Genomic DNA, 24541 nt, shown 5'->3' on the forward strand with positions numbered 1-24541 from the left:
TCTATGTTTAACAGATTTTCTACAATGAGAAAAAAATTTTTTTGAAAAAATGAACTTATTTGCCTGACTCAATTTCCTCATCATTTGTATGGAAGAAACACAAAGAGTTTTCAAAATATGCTAGAAAAGTGGTATTTCGTGGAAAAGAAATAGGATCTGGGGTCAAGAGCCCCTGGCTTGGTTTCCGTCCCCCTCCCACGCACACACAGCCCTTGATCTGCCTGCAAGATACTTCTCTGAGCCACCTCGCAGTCACATGAAGTCAAGGTACCTAACAGGGTTGCTGTAAGAATTAAGTGTGGAAAATGTATACAGAAAGGCCATTTAATGATCAGTCAAATCAGAGTAACTCAACATGTAAGAATATGCACTTTGAATTAGCTCCTCTAGTGAGTCTGAAGCCCACTAAAGAACCACCAGCCTAATTTATCCAAAGTTTTAAAAAGAAGTGGTGTGTTATTGCTCTTAGATACATTTAATACTCTAATCAGTTTAAAGAAAATTATTCTTTCATTCCCTAAAACGTAGCCTGAAAGTGTCCTGGGGAAGCTTATTTAAACAGAAAGAAAAGTAAAAATAATTGGTGATGGGAAAATTACTATCACTTTAGGGCTATGTTAACATGTATGTTAATACTTAACTGTATATGGTGATGTATCCGAGTCCAGTCAGGGGACAGAAACCACACCAGTAATTTCATCAGGAAATTTTTAAGATAAGAATCACTAATTATTAACTAATAAACGGTAAGTAACTACTAAATGAGATTTTTTAAAAAGAACTTGGAAGAATACAGGAATAGCAAATGGAAGAAGCAGGTACCACCTCTAGGCTAAGGCAGAGTGCCTCCCCCACCCCCACCCCTGGGCTGAGAGTGGGAGCTCAGGACTGGGTGCGGCGGCAGCACCCTGGGTGGTGGAGAAGTGTGCCCGGGTGTCCTGGCCAGCGCTGGTGCCCAGCTGGTGAGCAGAGCCACCCACTGGACAGTGAGCACCACAGGGTCTTTGCACGCTGCTGGGAGCTATGCCACAGACACACACACACACACACACACGCACGCACGCACGCACGCACACACACACACATTCTGAAATCAGCAGGGAAGCCCGTCCCCTGCTACACCTTGCACCGTCCCTCCAGCAGCCTCTGCTGGAGAATCCCAGTATTGCACCGGCTGACGAAGGAGAAACGTTCACAGGGCCCAGCTCCGCGACCACAAAGCAGGGAGAGAAGGGTGGACTTGAAGCTGACCCATGATAAACCCACAACTGGCACGGTGCTTGTTCTAGAAGGTTTAAAGGATCTGTACTCAGAATTTCCCGTCATACCCTACAACACTATTTATGGTGTTAATTTTCTCTCCTTCTCCTAGGTGTTTGAAATCTATGATCAAAGAACAGCTAACGTATCTGAAGAGGTTTGTTAAATGATTACCATTTTTAATTTTAGCAGAATGGGAGGAAATGAAAACAGAGAAGTTAAGTAATGTGCTTAACATCACACAACAAGCTAGGAATAAGCCAAAAAATAAAATCTGTGTCCCCGGCCAGCTCTATCTGTGTTTCCCATGGCTCCTTTCAATCCAGACAACAGAGTGACGGAGTACGCCTGAAAGACTACAGAAAGCTTTGTCCCAGTGAGCAGAGAGCTGAAATTCATTTCAAGGAGGGAACTACTTGCATGTTTTCTGCCTTCCCTCTTCAGTAGAGCAGGAACAAGCACAATTACCTCCCACTTATCAGGCCATGAATGAGCAACTTCCCAAAGAGCCCTTAACTCACGCAGCAGCATCTGAAAGGGAAGCCGGTTTCCGGAGACCTCGGAGTGTGGGTGGGTTCAACAGAGCCAAGGCCAGACTCCCTGAGAATCATTAGCCTTCGCTAGTGCTGAAGATGAGCCTGATAAATGCTTGGCAGCTGTTTCAACACAGTGCTTGCTATCAGAACAAGCACAGTTTATCTCCACCGTGGTAAACACTGCCTCACAACAGCTGACAAAGTCTGTCCTATGAAGTGGCATTTCCAAATGTAGCTGATATCAAATAATTTATTCTTGGAAACTTCCTTGGGGCCAACCATTTCCTATTGCTAAAGGCAACTTTAGAGGGATCTCTGATGACAATACATATAGCTGATTATCAATACTTTATTTCTAATTAATGATGCAATACAGAATCCTCAAGTTATTTTCTCACAGGGCAACACAAGAAGCTGGCTTGGAGGCTCCCCCTCGAGAGAGTTAGGGTTAGGGTTAAGATTGTGACCCTAGGAAGCACTTGTGCTTCCACTTCCCAACAACCCCACCACCTCCTTCCTAGCATAAGCCACTCCCACGCCTTGCCTGGACCTTTGCAATAACCTCCAGTCTTGTAACCCTCAGTCCACTTCCCACACAGCAGCCAGACTTCCAGATTACTTCTCAAACATAAATCAAAAAACCAAAAATTACATGACTTCACTTATATAAAGTTCTAGAAAAGGCGAAATCTTTAGTGTCTGAAAGACAATGTTTGGGGATGGGATTGAGGATGGGGATTTCTTACCAAAACAAATGATATGTGGGAGCTTTGCAGGGGGTGGAAACGCTCTCCACCTGCATAGCAGTGGTGGTTTCACAGCTACACGCACTTGCTACAACTCCTCAAACTCTACACTTAACAAGGGTTAACTGAACTATATATAAATTATGTCTTATAAAAGCTGTTAACAAAATTAAAAATATCCTTTTCCCAATCTCCTGAAAACTTTACAAGCCACAGCTCTTTGGGCTTCAAGTGAACAAAGTGCACACGTACTGGCTTAATCAAAAACCAGTCACCCATGACTCCTGCAAGTGAAAATGACAGATGTGCCTTCTGTGTGACTGGATCCAGGGACTCAGAGAACCCACCAGAAACCTGCTCTCTCCATCTCTGCCTCTGCCTCCTTTCTGAGGGTCTCACTCCCAGGCAGCCTGTCCCTGCACGGCGGCTTGATGGCAGCTAGAAGCTCCAGCAAAACTTCCAGCAAGAGACCGAGGACGGATTATCACAGAGCCACCCTACTCCAGTGGCTACTCATGGGGCAGTCACAGGGCTCAGGGGGATGCAATACGCTGACTGGCTCAAACAGGCTGGCAGCAGCACCAAACCTCACACCTATGTGATTAATTTCGCTCCTTCTTGTTTGAAATACAATAAACTTACACTTGTGATTTGAAATCAGACATTCCATATTTCATGACCTAAATAATCATTCTCAAACGATTTGTTTGATAAAGAAGCTATCTTTAGACAATGATGATTACGATGAATAAACATTTACTATGCACCAGGCAATGTTTTCAGCACTTACACATATTAACTTGTTTAATTCTCACAACCAATGTGTGACGTTGGTACCATCACTGACTCCAGTTATAGATGAGATGCTTCAGCTGAGCTCTGCCGTGTAACGACACTGTGCGACAGCCTGTCACCACCTTGCAAGGAAGCCGTGTGCAGATTCAGCCACACCTTACAGGACAAGGACCTCAACACCCACATCCTTCGTCCTTTCAGGTCATAAGAAGAGCAAGGTCGGAGCCAGCCGACACGTGACATGTGGAAAATGGGGGCAGCGGCATCGTGCCCAGATGCAACGCACCTCCCCACAGAGGCGACCCTGGCATGTTGTGGCTGCCTGTCCAGTGGGACTGCTGAGCAGCCCACAGGGGACACTCACAGGAAAGGTCTGACGTGGTTGTGCAATCACAGGGGGCAGGCACAGCCCCCCCACCAGGAAATTAGACTGTGTCCTGCCCCATTCGGTTTCTTGCTGCCTGGACAGCTAGAAATTTACCCTTCCATCTGCAAGCTCCCCTCCACTGCAGAGAGTGTGCAACTCTATAACCATCACCTGCCAAAGGTGGACATTTTCCAGAGTCCAAGGTGGTTCGGGGGAAAGTCGGAAAGGTGGGAAGGTCTGCCCCGAGTTCTAAATGCTCTCACTCCTCTTCTGTCTCAGAAAACAATCCTGCAGCATTTCTGACTGAGTCTAAATAAATAAAGGCACAATCACCACACCCAGAGATGTCACATTTAAGCTTGGTCTTTAATCATGGGAGAGAACCCTTCTTCCTTCATTAAAAAAAAATCCACAAAAGAGTAGGATAATTCTGTTCCTGGGCAGAAAACCTTTGCTGACACCCCCAATGGCAAGAACTGAGCCTCCCTTGTCCGATGCCGTCTCCCAGCCCGGCGCCGGCACACAGACCCTCCGTCAGGGTGTGGGGGGACGGCTGGCAAACGACTCCTTGAATCCCGACAGCATTTCACAGGTTACCGAGCATTTCGGGGACTTACAGTTCAACATCGAGGGATGAAAACTTGGCTAATCTCGTTTTCCCTCTCAAGATTTCATTAAAATGGAACTAAAGGAATAAAAAAGTGGAAAGCTCTCAACAAAAAGGGCCCATCAGTGACAAAAGAGACCAGTCTTTTCTGGAAAAACAGTGTGAGAAGCAAGTGGGGATGTTTAGTATAGAATTTGAATAATGAATTAATATTAAAGAGGAGGCATCAGATTCTACAAACAAGTACAAACAAAATAAAATTTGACAGTATAAATAAAATTTGACATCCAGTGGGTGCAACACACATATATACACATAACTGGTAAATGTCGAAGCAGCGTAGAGTGGGAAGCAGGGTAAGTGCACCATTTATTCACCTGGCAGGGAAGGAGTCAGTACCAGCACTGACCAATGGAACTGTCCTCGCTGATGAAATGTTCTCACCCGTGCTGTCGAATACAGTAGCCACTAACGCCGTGTGGCTGCTGAGCACTTGAAAAGTGGCTAGTGCAGCTGAAAAACTGAATTTAAATTTAATATTAATTAATTTTTATTTAAATAGCCACATGGAACTAGTGGCTGCCACGTTCGAAGCTCAGATTCTATACCAAAGTTAAATTGTGGCACCTAAAACAGCACATGTAACTGTAACGTTGGCAGCAATAGCAATCATAAAAAAGAAGTAATGGCTCCAATCACTGATTTGTTTTTACCATAAACTTTCCCGCCTAATCACAGCAAGGTGTTTTTAAAAACATTATTTTCTGTAGGGATTGTTTTTTGAAGTTTAGAAGTTTCACATTAGATTCTTCATCTTCTCTTAAATATAGGTGAAAAGGGGGGGACTTAGAATTTTTTAAAAAACTCACATGCAGAGCACGTTCTTATTGTAAAATGTGTGTGTCCAGCCAGCCATCTCTCCGCACATGGGGACTTCAACTAGGTATGAGGAGTGACAATTCTCTAATGTTACTGATGGTCATATAGGGGTTGCCGAGATTTTGATTTTTCCCTATGTTGTTTAAAAATTTTATAGCGGCCGGGCGCGGTGGCTCACGCCTGTAATCCTAGCACTCTGGGAGGCCGAGGCGGGTGGATCGCTCGAGGTCAGGAGTTCGAGACCAGCCTGAGCAAGAGCGAGACCCTGTCTCTACTAAAAATAGAAAGACATTATATGGACAACTAAAAATCTATACAGAAAAAATTAGCTGGGCATAGTGGCACATGCCTGTAGTCCCAGCTACTCAGGAGGCTGAGGCAGTAGGATCGCTTAAGCCCAGGAGTTTGAGGTTGCTGTGAGCTAAGCTGACGCCACGGCACTCACTCTAGCCTGGGCAACAAAGTGAGACTCTGTCTCAACAAAAAAAAAAAAAAAAAAAAATTTTATAGCGAGCATGCATCATTTTAAATAAAAACGATAAAGCCTTTTAGGATTTTGGCTGAGGGCGTGGACCCCTTTCTAGGCTGTCAGGTGCCAGGTGTCAGGTGTTGTGCTAAGCACGGGGCGGGGCTGCAGGAAGAGCGTTTATCGACTCACACCTGGGGAAACCATAATCCCTAGAAGTCAAAGGTCGTGAGCAATCAGGGAGTTAATTGGAGAGAGAAAGGGAGGAGGGGGCGAGGGGCAGGTGCTCAGGGAGCCTCCTGGCGGGAGGGGAACGCAGGGCAAGTGTGGCCACAACCTGGTCTGTCAGCGCCATCTGGTGGGCACACCGGGGACTGTCACCCATGATTCCCTTCCCTGGGAAAAGGAGTTAAAGCCCATCAAAAACACCATCTTGACCGTTTGCAAAAGTAAAGCCATGTAGAAAAAGGTTTGTTGGGCTCTGCCATAAGCTATGCCAAAAAAAAGTGTTTAGGAACATTTCCTTGCTGTTTTTCTCAGCGGAGGCTGACACACAGCCGGTGTGCCCTGGGAGGGGGCAGGCTCTAATAATTATCCACAAGCTGCATCTATTCCGATTGGTCGGTGGCAATGCCACCCATTATTAAATATGTTGGACTTCACTCTTCTTATTTCCCCTTTAAGCAAAAATTAAAAAGCAAACCATTAACATTTATGATATGCTTGTTATGTGACGAGCACTGTGCCTGTACTGCTTCATGTCATCCTCACGCTAACTCAACAGGGTCATTCCGGTAGGACCTGCACTGCCCTTTTGCAGGTAGGATGACTCAGGTAGACCGTGCTGAAGGTCACGCAGCTCTGAGCGAGGTCAGGTTTTAACTGAGGCAGCTTGACTTTTCTGAAGCACACACATTTCCACACTCCCACAGCTGTGGAGAAGGGGCTACCCCTTTTTGGCCAGCACAGAGGATGGCAAAGTGACTCGTTGGCAAGGACTCCAGTTTGCCACTTGGAAACAGACTTGGAGGGGGCGACTTGAAGTCAAAGTGCTCCCAGACAATCTGCATCTCCACAACTCCCATTGTGGTAAATAATCTAGCTCACCCGTCAACAGCGAGGTTTTCTTTTTAAAGAAAATTACTGTCTGAGAACACAGCTTCCTGATTATTCCACCACCTTTAAGGGGATGTAAAACAGCAACGTGAAATCCTTCACACAATCACTCCCAGTTTTGCCATTCAGGCCTCGCCCAACAAATCAGAACAATTCAGAGCAGAAGTCCCTGACGGACGTGCCGCGCCACAGCCGTTTCTGGGAGCTGGGTCATAAATATTAATGGTATTGACAGAGTCTTTAAAAATTTGTCAGGTTGCGTCCCTGCCACTGAAGCACCCGGAATTCCACCACTTTGTCCCCCTGACTGGCAACCACCAGCTCCTTTCCTGAACTCGCTCAGCCGGGTCTGTTTTTCCCTTTCACCTTCAGAAATTATACATCAGCAAAGGTTTTCCCAAATAGATGCAGGTCAGCTGAACCAAACATCTTAATGGGCTTTTTCCCTTCTTTTCCACTTAGCTGACCCCAGTTCACTCTCCCAAAGTAATCCTTTTATGTTTTTTTTTTTGTTTTTTTTTTTTATGTAAGTTAGGAAATGGCATACCATCTAGATCCAGCTACGGGCCACCGCAGTGATGGGTTTACTAAACAGCTTCCTTGGCAGCCCGTGCTGGGTAACGCCCAGCTGTGGGCAGTTCGTTCTCAGAGCTGGCAACGCTGCGAGCGTGGCGCCCTCTCTGCAGCAAGTGCGTGCCGCGGCGTGTACAAAGCACGCGGCTTCCATCTCGGCCAACAAGGATGGTTATTTGCGGCCATTGGTGAAGCGTATCCACTGGACACACATTCTCCTTGACAATTTAAAATTGCTCCTTTCAGCTGGGAGCGGGTGGGTCAATCAGGTGAAACCGTGTGTCTATGACCGAGGTTACGGCTGTTTGCAAGAGCACCTTGCACGTTCTGGCATACGGCAGAACTGCCAGTTCCTGGACACCAGCTGCCAGATGTGTGTGTGGTCCCCAACAGTAATTATGCCGACAAACTCCGGGGACAGGGGGAGTCCTGGGGAGCACAGCCCTTCTGGATAGGCTTGGCAAGTCAGGGTTCCGCAAAAAGGTCTTTCAAAGATGGTAAAAGATCTTTCTTGTCCGGATAAGCGGAGTCTAGTCGACACTACTGAATGTGACCGTCGTGTAGCTGAGTCAACGACTGAAGATGGCGTAGCCCATTAGAGTCATCCGGACCCTCAGTTCTCACTGCACATGTGGAAGGTACAGTGACCTGGCTGCCCCCGATCTAGGTCGGCAGGTCCGTGGCATATGTGTAGACCCTCTGCTTCCTGTATCTACAGTGGCCTAGTGTCCCCCCAAAATTCATGTCCACCCAGAACCTCAGAATGTGGCTTTATTTGGAAATAGAGTTTTTGCATGTGTAATTAGTTGAAATTAGGTCGTACTGGATTAGAATGGACCCTAAAAGCAAGGGCTGCTGTCCTTACAAGCAGCAGTCCCCAGCCCCAAGGGCCACGGCCTGTGGGGAACCAGGCCAGGCATCACCACCCAAGCTCACCGCCACCCCCCACCCACAGTCCATGGAAAAATCGTCTTCCATGAAACTCAGGGACGGGGCTGCACAGCAGGAGGTGAGCGGCAGGTGAGAGAGCGAAGCTCCCCATTGCTCACCATCACTTCCTGAGCTCTGCATCCCCCTCACCCCTCGGTCCTGGAAAAATTGTCTTCCATGACACTGATCCCTGGTGCCAAAAGGGTTGGGGACCACCGCTTATAAGGAGAGGACACAGAGACACACATGTGACGACAGAGGCAAAGATTAGTGCACCGTGGCCACAAGCTAAGGAGCGCCTGGCACCAACAGAAGCCGGAGGAGGCATGGAAGGATCCCCCCTCGAGGCTTTAGAGCCCTGACTGCGGACTTCCGGCCTCCAGAACTGTGAGAAAATAAATTCTTATTGTTTCAGGCCCCCCAGTTGCTGGTGATTTGTGACTGCATCCCCAGGAGACGAATGTAGCACCCAAAACAGACATTGTTTACGGATCGGCATCCTCCTTCCTGCCTCAACCTGGCGCTCCGGTTGCAGCAGCCACCTCAGGAATGAAAGGGAAATGCAGCCCCTGCCTCCCAGGCTGGGGGCAACCGCTTAGCACCCTGGGCCCCCCACTGTGCTCCGCAGGCACCTGCTGAGGTCACTTCTCTACACACCACACCTGTGTCGTGTCCAATCCAGCCAGCCCAGAGAGCACCCTGCCAGAATCACCTCCGTTCTCTGCCGCGTAGGCTACCGTTGTAAACTAATGACAGTCGCGCCTGGGTTCCAACAGCCAATGTCATGCCAGGCTCTGTGTGAGCAACTCCCACATGTGACTTCCAACCACCGCAATCCCGGGCTGATTCCACACGCGGGAGAAGGAGTCAGGGAACAGTGAAGTCACTACACACGGTCCCCCACGTAGGCAGGGGTCGGCACCGGGACGTGAACTCGGTCCAGGGTCCGGGCTCCAGGCCCTGTGCTGCCTGACATCGAGCGCCCCTCGGGAATCTGCGATTGTGACCGGCTCAAATCCATTCACAGCTCTGCTTCTTGACAAACAAGAATCAGGAAGCCCGAGTTGTCGCTCAAGAAAAGGAACAGCGGGAGTTCCCTGCCCATCCTGAGAGTTGCTGATGCCCTCCTGGTCCAAGTGCAAGACAGGCATGGGGCCCCGGGGGTCTTCTTCAAGGTTCACAGTGTGCAGCCTCTCTCGGGGCAACAGGCATCCGCTTCCCTAGAAGGTCCTCCCTGGCCCCAGAGGCACAGCCAGGGAACAGAGGGTGGGTCTCTCTGCTCCCGAGACCCCACGTCCTCATCCAAGCTGGACAATCCTCTCTCTCCGCACCCCACCCCCATCTCCAGCGCACCTGCCTCTCCTGCCTCCACCTCTTCCGCCTCTGCCACCCCTGAGACAACACCAAGCCCTCCCCTTCCTCCTCTTCATCCTACTCAGTGTGAAGCCCGCGAGGATGAAGACCTTAATGAGGCTCCACTTCCACCTGATGAACAGCAAATAGCTTGTCTCTTCCGTATGATTTTCCTAGTAACATTTCCTTTTCTCTAGCTTGCTTTCTGGTGAGGATACAGCATGCAATACACATAACACACAAAGTGGGTGTGAATCGGCTGTTCGTGTGCTCGGTAAGGCCTGCGGTCAGCAGGAGCCCATTAGTAGCCAGGCTTGGGGGCAGTCAGGTTACGCCTGAACCCTCAGCTGCGCAGGGCTCAGCGCCCCCAACCCCCACGTTGTTCAGGGGTCAACCGTGTATGTTTCCTGCATTCATCCGCCCCTCCCCGGGAATGTAAGCATGAGAGCCGGGACCCCTTCTGCTTTATTCCTCGCTATTCACCAGAGCGGTGCTTGGCACGGAACAGGCACACAAACACTGTTTGAAATAAAGAAGTATTTGTGCCCGGGCCTTGTTGTAAGGTTTCAGGCCAACATGACTAAAAAGGAATCTGATTATCTCTGGCTCTAGCCTGTGCTGAGCTCATGTTCCCAGTTGCCTGGAAACTCACAAGTGTGCTCATTTTTTCTTTTTTATTCCAACCTTTCTGAGAGATAATGTGTTTTTTATCTGCATGCGCAGAGCTGGGCTTTTTAGTTTTAAGAACGGTAGTTGAAGGGTGGGCTGCAGCCCTAAACTCCAAGCCGCCCACTGAAATAAACCTCTAAGCTCAACGCTCAGTAATTGGGCAGAAAACCTAAGGGAAGAGACGCTGTGGAGGGAAAAAAGAAAACTCATGCTTTCAGAGGAAAAAAAAAAAAAAACAGAGAAGAGAAGAAACAGACACATTAGTTTGCATTTCCCAACCTCGGGGAGTGCAGCAAAAAGACTTCAGAGATGTTAAAGATGATGCAAAAGCATCGTTATTACCCCAGTTGCAACACTCCTCTTCTTGGACCACCCTTTTTAAAAAGTGGTTTTGAAGTTTTTGACCAGCTGTGCTGCTCTGCTAGAAAAGGGAATATTACACACAGATGGTTCCCCAAGGCCTGGTGATTTCAACTCCAAAATTTCCATCCATTCCATTTTCTCTCTCTCCATTCACCTAAGAGTGGTGAGTCCGGCACACAGTGTATGCAGCACAGATGTTTGCTGCGTAGCGACTGGTCGGATAAATGGATGGGAGCACAGAAGGGTGGGCGGAGGGATGGAAGGAAGGAAGAAAGAGTGGATGTGGTCATAGAGTCTCTTTTACCCCTGACTCTCCCTAACAGTAGGTGACCCCCGCCATGGGCTCCCAGACCTGCTGTGATTCTCTCGCTCTCTCTGCACCCGCCGTGCGCACCCTAAGTCCTCTGGCTGTGCCTGACCCGTCAGATGAGTAGGAGAAGCCATCACCTGTCCTGAGGTCGAACTTCTGCTTGGCCTTCTCCCAAGGCTTGACAGCTATACCTATCCTTGGCTGGATAACACAATGAGAATGATAAAAATAATAATAGCTAAACATGATTGAGTGCACCCAAGGTGTCAAGCCAACATGCACACACTTTACCTGCAGCATCTCATTTAATCCTCCCAAAACCCCATGAGGCAGGCAACATGATCTCTACAGCTCACGGATGAGGAAACTGAGCTACAGAAAGGCGGAGTGACTTGCCCGATATCACGCAGCTCGTGAGCACTGGAGCAAATTTCACTCCAGGCAGGTTAGTTAAGACTCGTGAGATGGAGAGCGTGTCCTCGATCATGTGGGTGAGCCCAGTGTAACCCCGAGGGTCCTTATGAGGAAAAGCAGGGTCAGAGAAGGGGCCGTGATGGTGGAAGCAGAGACGGAGTGATGAGGGGCCACAAGCCAAGGACTGCGGCGGCCTCCGGAAGCCCGGCGGGGCACAGAATGGATTCTCCCCGGAGCCTCCAGAGGGAACACAGCCCTGCTGACACCTGGACTCAGCCCACTGAGCCCACCTAGGACGTCTGACCACCAGAACTGTAGGATAACATCAACAACATGAACTACAAGATGAGGACACACGAGTGAAAATGGAGAGGAGGAGACTAGCATAGCCAGGGTAGCAGGAAAGGCCTCTCCGAGAGCCAGCCTGAAAAGTGAAAAGCCACGAGGAACCGGCTACAGCGGAGCATCCTGGGCTGGGGGAGCCGTAAGGAAACCCGAGCAGGAACAGACTGGCGTGGCTGCGTCCTGAATGCTCCAGAGGCATAGGCCAAGCATGTTTCATGAGAATCACATCGCACAGTAACACCAGCGAGACGGGGGTGTCGGCAGGAGCCTGTCTGTCCTCGGATCCATCCCCTGCCTCCCCCATCAGTTCTGGGTCACAGCGGTGCTGACCCCTAAAGATGGTGTTTCTTAAGCTTCCATCTCAGCAGAACATGGGCAGGAGGAGGGAGGCAGAAGGCAGGGTAACTCCCCACCCCAGCTCCCAGCCCCGCCCCCGGCAGCATCCATGGCAGCAACAGTCTCTCCCGTGGCCCCACCCGTGACTGGACTGGTTGTGGTCCTGGCTTCAGCAGTGACCCCAGGTCCTGGGCTCTGGTACTGTCCCCTCCTCCCTCCGGCCTGTGGGTGGGCGTTTCCCGCTCCCACTAGGGTGACCTGGCTCTCCTCTGTGCCACATCTAGCTTCTCATCCGTTTTAGTTCCTGAATACTTAAGTCCTTGCATTTAAAACTGCTCTGTTCTACGAAGGAGTTTCTGCTTCCAGTTAGACTGTGACACAACAACGAGGCTGTTCTGTGGATACGTAATCTAATGCCCGCACTTCATGCAGAGGTGGTCAGGGTTAGTTACCCCTGGTCTTTCCATGTCTTCCTCTGGAAGGAGGAGGAGAAAGAGGGGGAGGGGAGGAGGAGGAGGAGGGGAAAGGAGGAGGAAGATGAAGAGGGAGAGAAACAGGAGGAGGAGGAGGGAGAGGAAGAGGCGGTGGTGGCAGCGGCAACAGCTTCAGAACCCACAGTGAATTGACTAGAGCGAAACCACAAGGACTTCCAGTAAAGAGATGACCCAACCTCAGCCTGATTGAGGTTGAGCCGGAACCTACGGCACCATCTTCACTCCGCGCAGCACTCGGTCTGATACACACGCAGATTGAGACAATAAAGAACAAGGGCTCCCCAGAAACGGCTCAGCAATATCCACAAATGAAAAGGGATTTACACAGTAGACCCTAAATGGTTTCCAAGGAGCCATTACGAAAAGCAGGTATATAAAATGCAATTTGAGTATATTTTCCTTGTTTAAACAATGTGCATCAGGTGTACGGGAAATAACAGATTACACAATAATCCATGTTTCTCTGAATATTAAAATAATTCAAAGAAAACTTCTTTATGACGGTTCTTCTGCAGCCTCTGATTTCTTACCATCGCAAGAGGGACGATGCCCACGAAGGTCGTCTGGCTGACGAAGATCTCGGAGACAACCAGCTCGCTCATGGAGTCCTCAATTGGGTACTCTACCTGCCAGGTAATCTGCTGGGCCCCGGCCAGGCTACTGCTGTTATCGATCCCAAAGTCCACTTGCAAGATCTCATATAAGGAGCCATTCACTCTGGAAAACAAACACATGTTAAAGTTCAGTTTAAAACCCAGAACTCAGCAGAATGTCAAAAATGCAATAAATGGCCACATTCCTCTCCGTCCACCAAGAGAGCGATGGCTGCCTTCAACCCAGCACTCAGCAGCGTCAATGCAGCCCAATCCCTACACTGCCATCGACAACCCACACCTCAGGATGGGCTGACGGTTCACCCCCAGGGCTCTGTGCTGTGGAAACAGACTCTTCACCTCGTGAGTCGCTCGGACGCATCTCACCCCTGGCCACGCCCTGCACGGCTCTCCCCTCCCCAACCCGCCTGCACATGCCAGGGTCTGAGCCCCCCACACAGGAAATGCCCATTGCATCTGCCTTCACCGTTATTCCAATCGTGAAACGCACCCTGGATTCTGGCTATTTCTGCTTCTACTTGGCTGTGTGTTTATCAGCCAGTGGGTCAAACTCTGAGCTGTAGAATTTGGGGAGAGCAGTGGAGACCTCACAAGCTGTGGAACGATCAGGAGCCCAAGAGTGAGAGAGGACTTACGAACTACATGGTTTATTACATAATCTACGAGCAATATAATAAGGTGTTACACTCAATTCTTACTTCATCAGACTAAAATGGGATTAGATGTAATGTAAGAAGATCCCACCTGCCTTAATTCACGGAGTGACAACACTGTGTGTGTGTTTGGGGGACGGGGAAGGTTGGTGAGTTGTGTGTAAGAAAAAGTGTTATTCTTAATATTTGTATACAGAGGGGCCTCTCATCGCTGGCCAGGACTTGGAACTGCAGGCTGCAGCACTGACAGGGAAGCCACCGAACAGCGGTAAAACAGAAAGGCGCCCAGCACAGGATGCGAGTGACTCCTGTTCCGTAAGCCTGCTCCCGTCACCCGAATCCACCTTCGCTCGGACCCAGGGAAGGCGACAGCAGAGCAACCCATTCGCCAGCGCCCCCAGGCCCAAGTCGCACACACCAGCCTGTTCCCTCTCTGCCCACGGGCCTGCCAGGACCACAGTGGGCCAGGACGTCTCCTGCCTGCCTCTGAGGGCCTGGGCAAGGTCTGCAGTCTGGACCCACAACTCACGTCCTGGGAGGAAAGAGTTGGGGGGGCGGGGAACAAAACAAAACAAAATAAAACAAAACAAAAGCACCTGCTGCTTGGCCAGCGGAATGCTGCTACCACGGACAGCTCCCCGCCGTGGGGGACGCTGTAATGACCGGGTGGGGAAACCACAGCTCTCTGCTTCCTTGTGTGTGCCCATAGGTTCCAGGGCCACATGTGGATACAGCGATGGCATTGGGAAAACTAAACTGCACTGTCCTGCCTGATAAATTCTACCCCAAATCAAACCACATTAGACTCCATACAGAATTGGCCACGCCTAGCCTTTTTCCCACTTAGCCAAGATTTTAAAAAATTCTCAGATACTGTACTGTCCAATACAGTGGGCACCAGCCACAAATGGCTACTTATATTCAAATTAAATTAATTTTTAAATAAATTAAAAATTCAGTTCCTCGGTCACACTAGCCTCACTTCGAGTGCTCAGTAGCCCAGCGTGGCCAGTGGCTACCACGTGGGACAGGGCAGGTGGAGGCTGATGTCCGCTCTGTACCCTGGGCAAGTCACTTGTGCCCCTCCGGCCTCAGCTTCCTCACCAGGAGAATGGGTGAATAAGAAAAAGGCCCGTCTGCCCACTTTCGGTAGAACTGTGAGGATGGAATGAGGGAATGGGTGGTAACACCCTCCACGCGCTATCCAGTCCTATAGATTCATACTGTGATGATACCAACACCATGAGAGACACACAGCTTTGGAACGGTTCAGGGACTCCATGGCAAACGTGGCCGGGTGGTCCCAGCTGAGCCTGAGCTGGGTGTGGGCACGTGGGAGCTAAGGACCCTCAGGTATCTGCTGGTACAAGTAGTCTTGCACGGGGGAGGAAACGTGTGCTGAATAAGGGCTCCTGGACTCGCAAGAGGACGAAAAGTGGGTACACAAGGGAACCCCCACACCAGCAGTCCCTATTTACCTGGGTATCTCGCATGAAAAGGCAAGGAAAGGAGAGATTAAGTGCTGAATTTTGAACTGTGAAGAGGTTTCAGGAACTCAGGGTCTCAGTTCTCTGTCAGCCCTTCTGCCATTCCCCACCCACGACGTCCAGCCTCACGTCCCTTCCCTGGTCGTGGGAACCCTCCACCCGTCCATCTGGTCAGTCTCCTCCTACGAGAGATGCTCTGTCCTGTCGGTTCCCATTTTCAATTTCTCTTTGGGCTGCACCGTGTGTTGCAACCAGAACTAAGGAGCCGCCTCTCACCCCTCCTGGGTTCTCAGACCTCAGAAAAGTTAGTGCCGAGAAACTGGGAACCCAGTGGGTGGAGAAATGCAGCTTAACTCCACTGTCACCAGCCCCTTCGTCCCGCCAACCCGCACCGTGGCCCTGGGGTGAGTGGAGAGAAGTGGCCAGTCCCTGGGCAAAGGGGGAGAGTCTGCGTCAGGGTCGGCCCCGCTCCGCTGTGGGGGCGTCCTCCTCCTCCTCTCTGACCCACAGCCTGGGAGCTGGACCCGCGACGGGACTCTGCCCAAGTCCAGCAATGAATGGAAGAGCAATTAAGTCAGAGCCACTTTTACATAAAGCTTTTTTTTTTAAGTAATTTCCCTCCAGCCAGAGGAAGGGAGTCTTTTGCTGTAGGAAGTGAGCGCGCTCGCTAATAAGTCCACTTCTGTGGAAACGGGCACGTAGCTATTAATTTCATCTGCTCCTGATCTAGTCTCGATTAAGCCTTTCGGATTTAGAAAAGTGCTTCATGATTCTCTCAGTTTAATAATGACAACCACCTTTGAGGAATCAGGACCAGCATTTCAGCCACGAGATATTTGTTAGGCATTTTCCCCTGGGGTGGAGAAGTGCAGGTGTGAGTGTGTGTGTGAGAGAGTGTGTACGTGTGTGAACACATGAGTTAGTGTGTCAGGCATGAAGTGGACACACTGCTTGGATGTTTCTCCTTCAAGCTGCAACATGTAGCCTCCTTCCAAAAGGTCTTGCTTCCCCATTTTCCATGGAAACTTTGCCTTTAATAAAAGCTGAGCCTCCTCTCTGGGACCCCGGACCCCAAGGAGCTACAGTGTGGCTGCAGCTGAAACAGGCTGGTCAGAGGGAGGAGGACAGGTGGGGCCGGGGGGCTGGACGGGGGACCCAACCCAGCAGCGTGTCCCCAGGGACCACACCCAGCCATTTCTCAGCGTGTCACTCCTGGTGGCAGCAAGGGTGTTTCACAGGAGGAGAGAGCAGGAGGGAGGAAGCAGAGAGGGAGAAATAAAGAAAGAGAGAAGCGCAGAGTTGCAAAGCTTGAGCTGCCTCCAGCAAGTCGTATCATTTGCAGATTACTTTTCTCTTCACAAACTTGTAGACGGTTCCAAGCTACGAGGCAGAGATGAGTATTCCAGAAATGGGACAAGAGAGGCTCTCTCTGGTCTCAGGTGTGTTTTTTCTTATGAGCCTTTATCTGGGTACTAATTTTTTAAAAATAACCAAAAAGCACGGTGAACGCTGAATGATGATGACATTGAACCAACGTCTTGGGAGAGGATTTGCTGGTGACTCTCAGTAAACACAATATGAGACTGAACCTCTCTGTCCTTCTCTGGACTGTGAACTCCATGGGGACAAAGATGTACCTGTATTGTTGCTGCTCTGGCCATGGCACTGGCGTGACACCTGGAAAACTGTAGCAGTTCAGTAAGTTTTTTTTTTAGGTAATTGAATATACTTACAAGACCCAACACACACCCTGCAAACTTCTGGGGGATGTCACTTGCGTCCTGGGAAACAAGAAGCTACCAGTCAGTGCAGTCTTAAGCCATACTTTTCTTCTTAGTACGTTTATATACTCCGCTTAGAGAAGGCACATCTGTCTCCAGGACTAGAATGTAAGTTCCTCCAAGGCTAAAACCTATTATAGCATCACAGTCACCACAGTACCTGAAACATTCATTTATTCAGTAACATTTATTTAGCCACCCATTATGTGTTAGACGCTGAAAATCATTGGTAGACAAAACAGACGAGACTGTGTCTTACTAGACAGATAAACACATAAGGTAAGACCATGTAATGTTAAATGCTATCATGAAAATAAAATAGAAGAATTGAATTTGTTTTTTTAAAGTTAAAATTCTTCAATTTTTTAAAATTCAAAAATCACAAGTTTAAAAATAGTCATTTTTAATTTTAAAATAGAATATAAATTACAACAAGAGACAATGGAAAAATGAAACAGTATTCAGAAGTAAGGAGTTGACATTTGAGTTGAAACCTAGAAAATGAATAGAAGCCAAACAGATCCTCAACAAGTGTTCGTTGTGTAAATGAGTAAATCTATTTTAAGCTAAAAAAAAAAAAATCATAGGAAAAATGTATCCCAAACCATCAGCATGCACACAGGTGCTAAATAAAAAAGAACATCCTCCTTCAAGTCTTTGTTCAAATGCCACCTGCTCAATAAAGCCTCCTCTGGCCTCCCCATTTAAAATTCCATCCCTATCTCTGCATTTCTGATGCCCTCATCCTGCTGTAGCTTTTACCTTCTAACAAACTGTTATTTATTGATTATTTTGACTGTCAGAGAAAGAAGGGATGTAAGTGCCAGGAAAGCAAGGATTTTTCCCTGTTTAGCTTAATATATTCCCAGCACTTAGAACACTGCCTGGGACATAGTAGGTGCTTATTAAGTATCTGTTGAATGAATGCATGAATGAATCGATGAATATCAAACAACAGTTTGAGCGAGTCTCAGAGGAGCATGTGCTGAGTGCAACCAGACAGCCTGAGCTACAGATACGGGGAGGAGACAGCCCTGCCGTGGGCGGGCGAGGCCAGGGAATACCCCGGGAGGGTAGGCTGGGGCTGAGCTTTGAGGAATGGGCTTGCACCACAGGCAGCCACTACAGCCCCACTGCATGGAGTTTCTTCATTGCCCCCTTCTCTCCTCTCCCGACATCCTTGGCACTCCCCAAGTCCCCACAAACACCATGTCCCAGAGAGGAACAGAGCAAATTCCTGCTCACGGATCCCTTCAATGGAGCAGAGGTTCTTTGTCCATCTCTCTGCCTCTCACACAACTTTCTGCATCGTGATCGAATGGCTGGTTCTCAGAATCTGGCAGGAATAAATCATCTCCTTCTGCAATCTTACAAAATCCAGGCACCGCCTCCTCGTTTCTGTTTTGTCAAAGGCAGTTCAGCTTCCTCCGAGCATGCTACGGAAAGCCTGTTCTAGGTGGACAAGTCAGGCAGTGGCTGGCAATCAAATGTCTAGGGTTTGAAAACATTTAAGAGCCACGACCCTAAATCAGGGCCTTACCGACTTTGAGGATTCAAAACACTGTCTCATTATCACTTTGATTTCCCGGTTTCTATCATCAAGTTGCTATATAAACTTTAAAAAAAATATATCTAGGACCGTGTCAAATGGGAATCGTCCAACAAATGAGGTTCCTTTATTTCATTGCTGGCTAATTGCTAAAGTTAAATAGACAACCCAGAGGTTGCAACTTCCCATCACCGGGCTGAACACAGCCAGGCCTATACTTTGCTTAATCATCCCCACTATTATGTTTCTACAGATTTTGAATTAACTTCCAATAGTTTTAAATGTGGAGAAGCAGTGACCTCTTCTACCAAGCAGACTAAGAACTAAAAAGATAGATCAGAGTGAGAATGATAAGGTAGAAACTGGAGCACATGTCCCAGAATCTCTGCGGTATTTCTACTTCCTGATCCCAGCCCCTGCATCCCACTCTGGTCCTTTTCCTTGGATTCCATGAAACACCTCCATACCCTTACATTCATACTGATTTTCAACAAGAACCAAGACAATTATAGAAATCTATGGAAATAGGTTGGGCGCAGTGGCTCACACATAGAAATAAATTAGCCAGGCAACTAAAAATACAAAAAAATTAGCCAGGCATGGTGGCGCACGCCTGTAGTCCCAGCTCCTCGGGAGGCTGAGGCAGGAGGATCGCTTGAGTCCAGGAGTTTGAGGTTGTTGTGAGCTAGGCTGACACCACGGCACTCTAGCCCGGGCAACAGAGCGAGACTCTGTCTCAAAAAAAAAAAAAGGAAAAGACAAAAAAGTAGAAGAGTGGTTGCCAAGCACTTTTGGGGACATGACCACTAATGGGTACAAAGTTTCTTTGGGGGGTGACGAAAATGTTCTGAAGTTATATAGCCGGGATGATTCCACAGCTTCGTGAATATACTGAAAACCACTGACCTGTACACTTAAAAAAGATGCATCAGGCCGGGCGCAGTGGCTCACGCCTGTAATCCTAGCACTCTGGGAGGCTGAGGTGGGCGGATCGTTTGAGCTCAGGAGTTCGAGACCAGCCTGAGCAAGAGCGAGACCCCATCTCTACTAAAAAAAAAATAGAAAGAAATTATATGTACAGCTAAAAATATATATAGAAAAAATTAGCCGGGCATGGTGGTGCATGCCTGTAGTCCCAGCGTAGTTCCAGCTACTCGGGAGGCTGAGACAGGAGGATCGCTTGAGCTCAGGAGTTTGAGGTTGCTGTGAGCTAGGCTGATGCCACAGCACTCACTCTAGCCCAGGCAACAGAGCAAGACTCTGTCTCAAAAAAAAAAAAAAAAAAAAGATGCACCTATTGCATGTTAATTATATCTCAATTTTTTAAGTAGAAAGAAATGAAAGGAAAAACCAGTTGCAAAAGCATATGCACAGTATAATACATTTTATAAAAATGATAAACATATAGGCAACAGTTCTTTACACAGTTCATATTAAAAACTATAAAAACATCATGGTAATGATAATGTCTGCGTGAGAGAAGAAGGAGAAAGAGTCACCAAGAAGTACATAAGGCTCCAACAACACCTGTAATATATTTCTTTTAAAATGTGAAGGAAATAAAGCCAAATAGTAAGAGTTTACAAAGCTGGGGCTGGGTAAATAGGGGTTTGTTTTACTATTTTCTAGACTTTTCTCTAATCAGAGAATGATTTATTTAAAAATAGAAAGTTCCCATCCTCCGCTCTCTTGTTTGGTTTATTCTGCTTTTGTTTAAATCTCAGATACATTTTTCTGGTATAAACACTCCAAGAATCTCTCCATCTGACTCCTAAACCAGCATACAGTAAGCCGGCCAACCCACTGCCCCACTTCTCAACCACGGGAAAACGATGTCATAGTCTTCTTTTCTCCTTTTTAAAAATGTTCAAGTACTTTGCAGGCTGGTGCGAGCACCGTTATTTTTGCTTACCAACATTTTCCCAGAGCTGAAAACAATAAATCTTGATAATGAGCAAACACTTGAGGCACCTCCACTTCCGCAGCTGCCAAGTCCGGCCCCATTTCTCACACTAACGACTCACCCCCACTCCCAGCTCATTTGATTTTATCAGCACCACTGTGACAAGCCTGGAGACAGCTCAGACAATTGCTACAATTATTTTTTTTCCCTCTGCCTCTTTCTGACAACATCCCCAAAACCCTTCCAGCAAGTGACGGCTCAGAAATCATCTTAGGCCAGGTTCCTAAATACAACTTTTCAGAGTCCCCTCTCTCTTTCTCTTTCTTCTCATTACCAACCTTGAGGGAAACTCCTGTTCTATAAACTGGCCAGTGGATTTCTCATGCAGTCCATTGACGTTTAGGTCTTCATGAAGAGGAAAGACAAACCCTCGCCGACTGAGTGAGAAACACCGGGCGGACTCCGGACGCAGCGCGGTGGGCTCAGTACTGGAGCCTGTTACCGTCCTCAGGGTTCCCGGGGTAAACGGCCATGGCGCCACCCCAGAGTGGAACTTTTTGAATTTTGAATCCCGGCAATGCATTATTTATTCAAAAATGCATTATTTAATCAGCTGATTTTTATTTATAACATAATGTTAATTTTTGGATAAATGACGCATTGCCAGGATTCAAAATTCAAGAAGTCTAAAAGAACTTCCACAGCTGCCCTCCCGACTCGACGCCTTCAGCCAATCAAAGCTATTAGCTCCCTGATTAACCCTCCAGACATATTCTATGATCCACAAGTATGAACAAGTATGATGCTGTGCCTGGATTTTACACGGATGGTGCACATTATACACTCTGTTCTGCATCTAGAACATTCGATCTCCAACCCAAAGGGAAAGGCTGGCTACGGAACGCTCTGGCCTGGGAGTGAGGACAGGCCCACAGGGCCAGCAGGGCCATCCTCCTGCGCACCTGTGGGGAGTGGTGAGCGGTGCTCATGACTACAGCACGGGGAAGCCCTGGCGTAGGCGGGCCGCACAGCTACGAAGTGGAGCATCCAGGATCCACCACGTGTCTGACTCCAGAGTCCATGCTGGGAGAGAGTGAACGTAACACTCATTCATTTATTTGTACATGCAAATCCACTGAGATCACGATGTCCCCAGCCCTGTGACAGTTACATATACGTACAGGGAAGGGAAAGAGCAGAGTCACACACAAAAAACTCTTCTTACTCTCCAAAGAGTCTGCTTCTAGGGGAAAGCCGTCCTCCTGTTGCGTTGCCCGGGATCGCTCTGCACCTGTGCTGGGAAGGGCCTCGTTAAGTGCCTGATGGGCCAGTCAACTCCTCCAAGTGACAGCAACTGCTAATGAGACCGGAGTGCTGGGGACATGCCCTGTGCATGCTGGTCAGCTGGGCTTCCCCAGGTGCCTGTGGAGGGCTCCTGTTAGTCCAGCGTCCTGCAGGCTACCCTGGTCACCAGGGGCCAGTTGGCAGCTGTGACTGCAATCAGGGCCAGCTTATTCCGGGCCGGTATCTTCCCTGCTGAGACACAGGAGCAGTGAGGTGCACAAAGGATTACACTGGGCTCTCCGTTAAGGAGACGGTAACAGTTAGAGACCAGAGCTTTGTTCGTGGCTGACCTTCAAAGATCAGGCCCAAGATCAGCTGCCTGCAGCACGCCAGCTCGCAAGACTGCTCAGACCCACCTAGAGCAAAATTTAAAGGCCACAGATATCTGACTTGACTTATTAGGGGAATTCACTGCTCTCAGACAAAGGGATGCAGTTAGAAGGGATAAAATTGTGATGTTCATTGCAATCTTCTCCATCACCATTAAAGGCAACTCCCTCCACCCTTCCAGTTACTCAGGTCCAAATCTTGGTCATCCTAACTCTTCTATTTCCTTAGCAGCCCACATCTAATGTGTCCAGAGAACCTGTCAGTTCTACTTTGGAAATGTATTTTTAAAAACACCTTCACTCTCATCATGTCAACTACTTCTACCCTGGGCCAAGTCATCCTCATCTCTCGCCTGGGTTACCGAAATAGCCTCCTAAATCATCTCTCTGCTCTCGCCCCCACCACTGCCCCCGCCAGTCTGTTCTCACTCCACAGCAGACAGAGTGTTAGAACATAAGTCAGGTGTTCTTCACTCTTCTGTCCAAAGCCTTGAGGGACTCTCATCTCATTCATATGAAAGCCAAAGTTCTTACAAAAATCTACAAGGCCCTACACAACCTGGTCCCCTTAGCCCCATGGCCCAATACCTCCCTGAACCTCTGGGCCACCACACTCACTCTGCTCAAGCCACCTGGCCTCTTTACTGTTCCTCCAGCTCCAGGCACACTGCTGCCTCAGGGCCTTTGCACTAGCTCACGCCTCTAGGTGAGCCACCCTTCCCACGACAGCCATACCACCCATTCCCATAATATGGGAAACTTATATGGTGCTGTTCCCTGTTTCCAAGCGTCTTCTGCTTTTGACCGCTCTGTGCATCCTTCAGGTAGCTGTTTTTGCATTTTCTCCAGAGTTCATAGCTGTTATCTTTGTGTGTTAGCTGGATAGCAGCTCCTCAGCCATTATTAGACAAGGAACCACCAGTGCTAAGGTTTCACAGGCAGGTACTGTTACAGTGGACTCAATAACGGCTAAGAACAATGAGGACAACTTTCCCAAGGAATATCACAAATGATCACCCACTTTCTCTAAGAAATAATAAATCTACCTTTGATTCAATCACTCCCAAAGCACATGGCACCCCCAAGTCACCAAGAATTATTCTGACACCACAAGAGCAAAAGAGCAAAAATTAAAGAGAGAGGCAGACACTCCGGGATCATCAAAAACAAACCCAAACAGCATCTTTAACCTCATTAACCTTGCAAGGTAGTAGAGTTAAGAGAATCCCACAGACAGGCTGACACTCTGAATGTCAATTCGGTCAAAAATCAGATCAGAATTCTTGTAACCTTCCATGTACCTGGCAGATTTTCAATACACGTCAGCTGAGCGGAAAGTCAATGGGAGGGATTTGCCGGCTCCTGTAATCCCAAAGTGTGTAAATCTCCCTAAGTGAAGAGCTCTCCTTCAAGAAACAGGCATTCTCCTGCCACCGATTAATTAAAACCCAATGATTCTATCCCATCACCGACTTGTCCCATTGTATTAATTACAACAGCCTCAAAATCTTTCTTATAGGCCAATTACTCTAAAGTAATTAGATCTTAAGTCGACCACAATTAGGAAAAATTATGTGCATGTAACTTCTCTAATGTCTCCTTTGCTGATTGCATCTCTCCAAGGACTCCTGAAATTCCTTCCATGGAACGGGCCCCATCCTTCCCCTGCCACATTTTGATTAAGAGAAACTCTTTTGGTCCTGAGGAGCAAGTATGAGCCAGACTTACACGTGAAATAACAGGACGCAGTGGTAAGAAACTGGATATTTTGTCTTTCATCCCCCAAGGCTGCTCCTGTGCCCACAGGATGCAAAACCAGGAAGGTCCAGGGTGGGGAAGGCCTCCATGTGCATCACTCAGGTAGTGGTTTCTCTGGGTTCCAGGGAAAGGGATGTCGAGTTCACGTAGGATTCAGGTACCAGCATCTGGAATTCGCCCGGCGCTCTCCCCACGTCCGTCTTATTCCCACAAACAGGTCCACGGGTGTGTGTCCCCGAGGAAGGAGAATGATTCCAAAAAAACAATGAGATCCAGCACCAGGTCAGACCCCCCAAGGAGCAAGACTACTAATTGGCCTGAAACAACAGAACAAAATGTAAAATCTGTGCTGGTGGCTGGGCCCAGGCTGCACTAATGAGGGGCCCTGTGGCCGTGTGTGGCCATTCTGGTAGCTGAGCTTTGACATCACGAGTATGTCTCTCACATACCCATTGCCACCAGGGAGAATCCCAAGCACACTAGGGGACAAAGCACAGCTTGCAGGCAAAGGGGGTTGGACTTGGGCCTTACATCCCAGGAGCACATCCCTACTCAGATCCGAAC

The 24541-nt window shown here is 48.5% G+C and overlaps 1 protein-coding gene across 1 annotated transcript in view; it reads right to left on the reverse strand.

Moving 5' to 3' along the window:
• TMEM132B (transmembrane protein 132B) overlaps positions 1-24541 on the reverse strand; it is a 153537-nt gene that overhangs the window by 43533 nt on the left and 85463 nt on the right. The window contains exon 4 of the mRNA XM_069497498.1: positions 13090-13276. Coding sequence (XP_069353599.1) covers positions 13090-13276 — 187 coding nt within the window. The remainder of the gene's footprint in view (positions 1-13089; positions 13277-24541) is intronic.

This window comes from Eulemur rufifrons, chromosome 21 (assembly GCF_041146395.1).
Source record: "Eulemur rufifrons isolate Redbay chromosome 21, OSU_ERuf_1, whole genome shotgun sequence".
Classification (NCBI taxonomy): domain Eukaryota; kingdom Metazoa; phylum Chordata; class Mammalia; order Primates; family Lemuridae; genus Eulemur; species Eulemur rufifrons.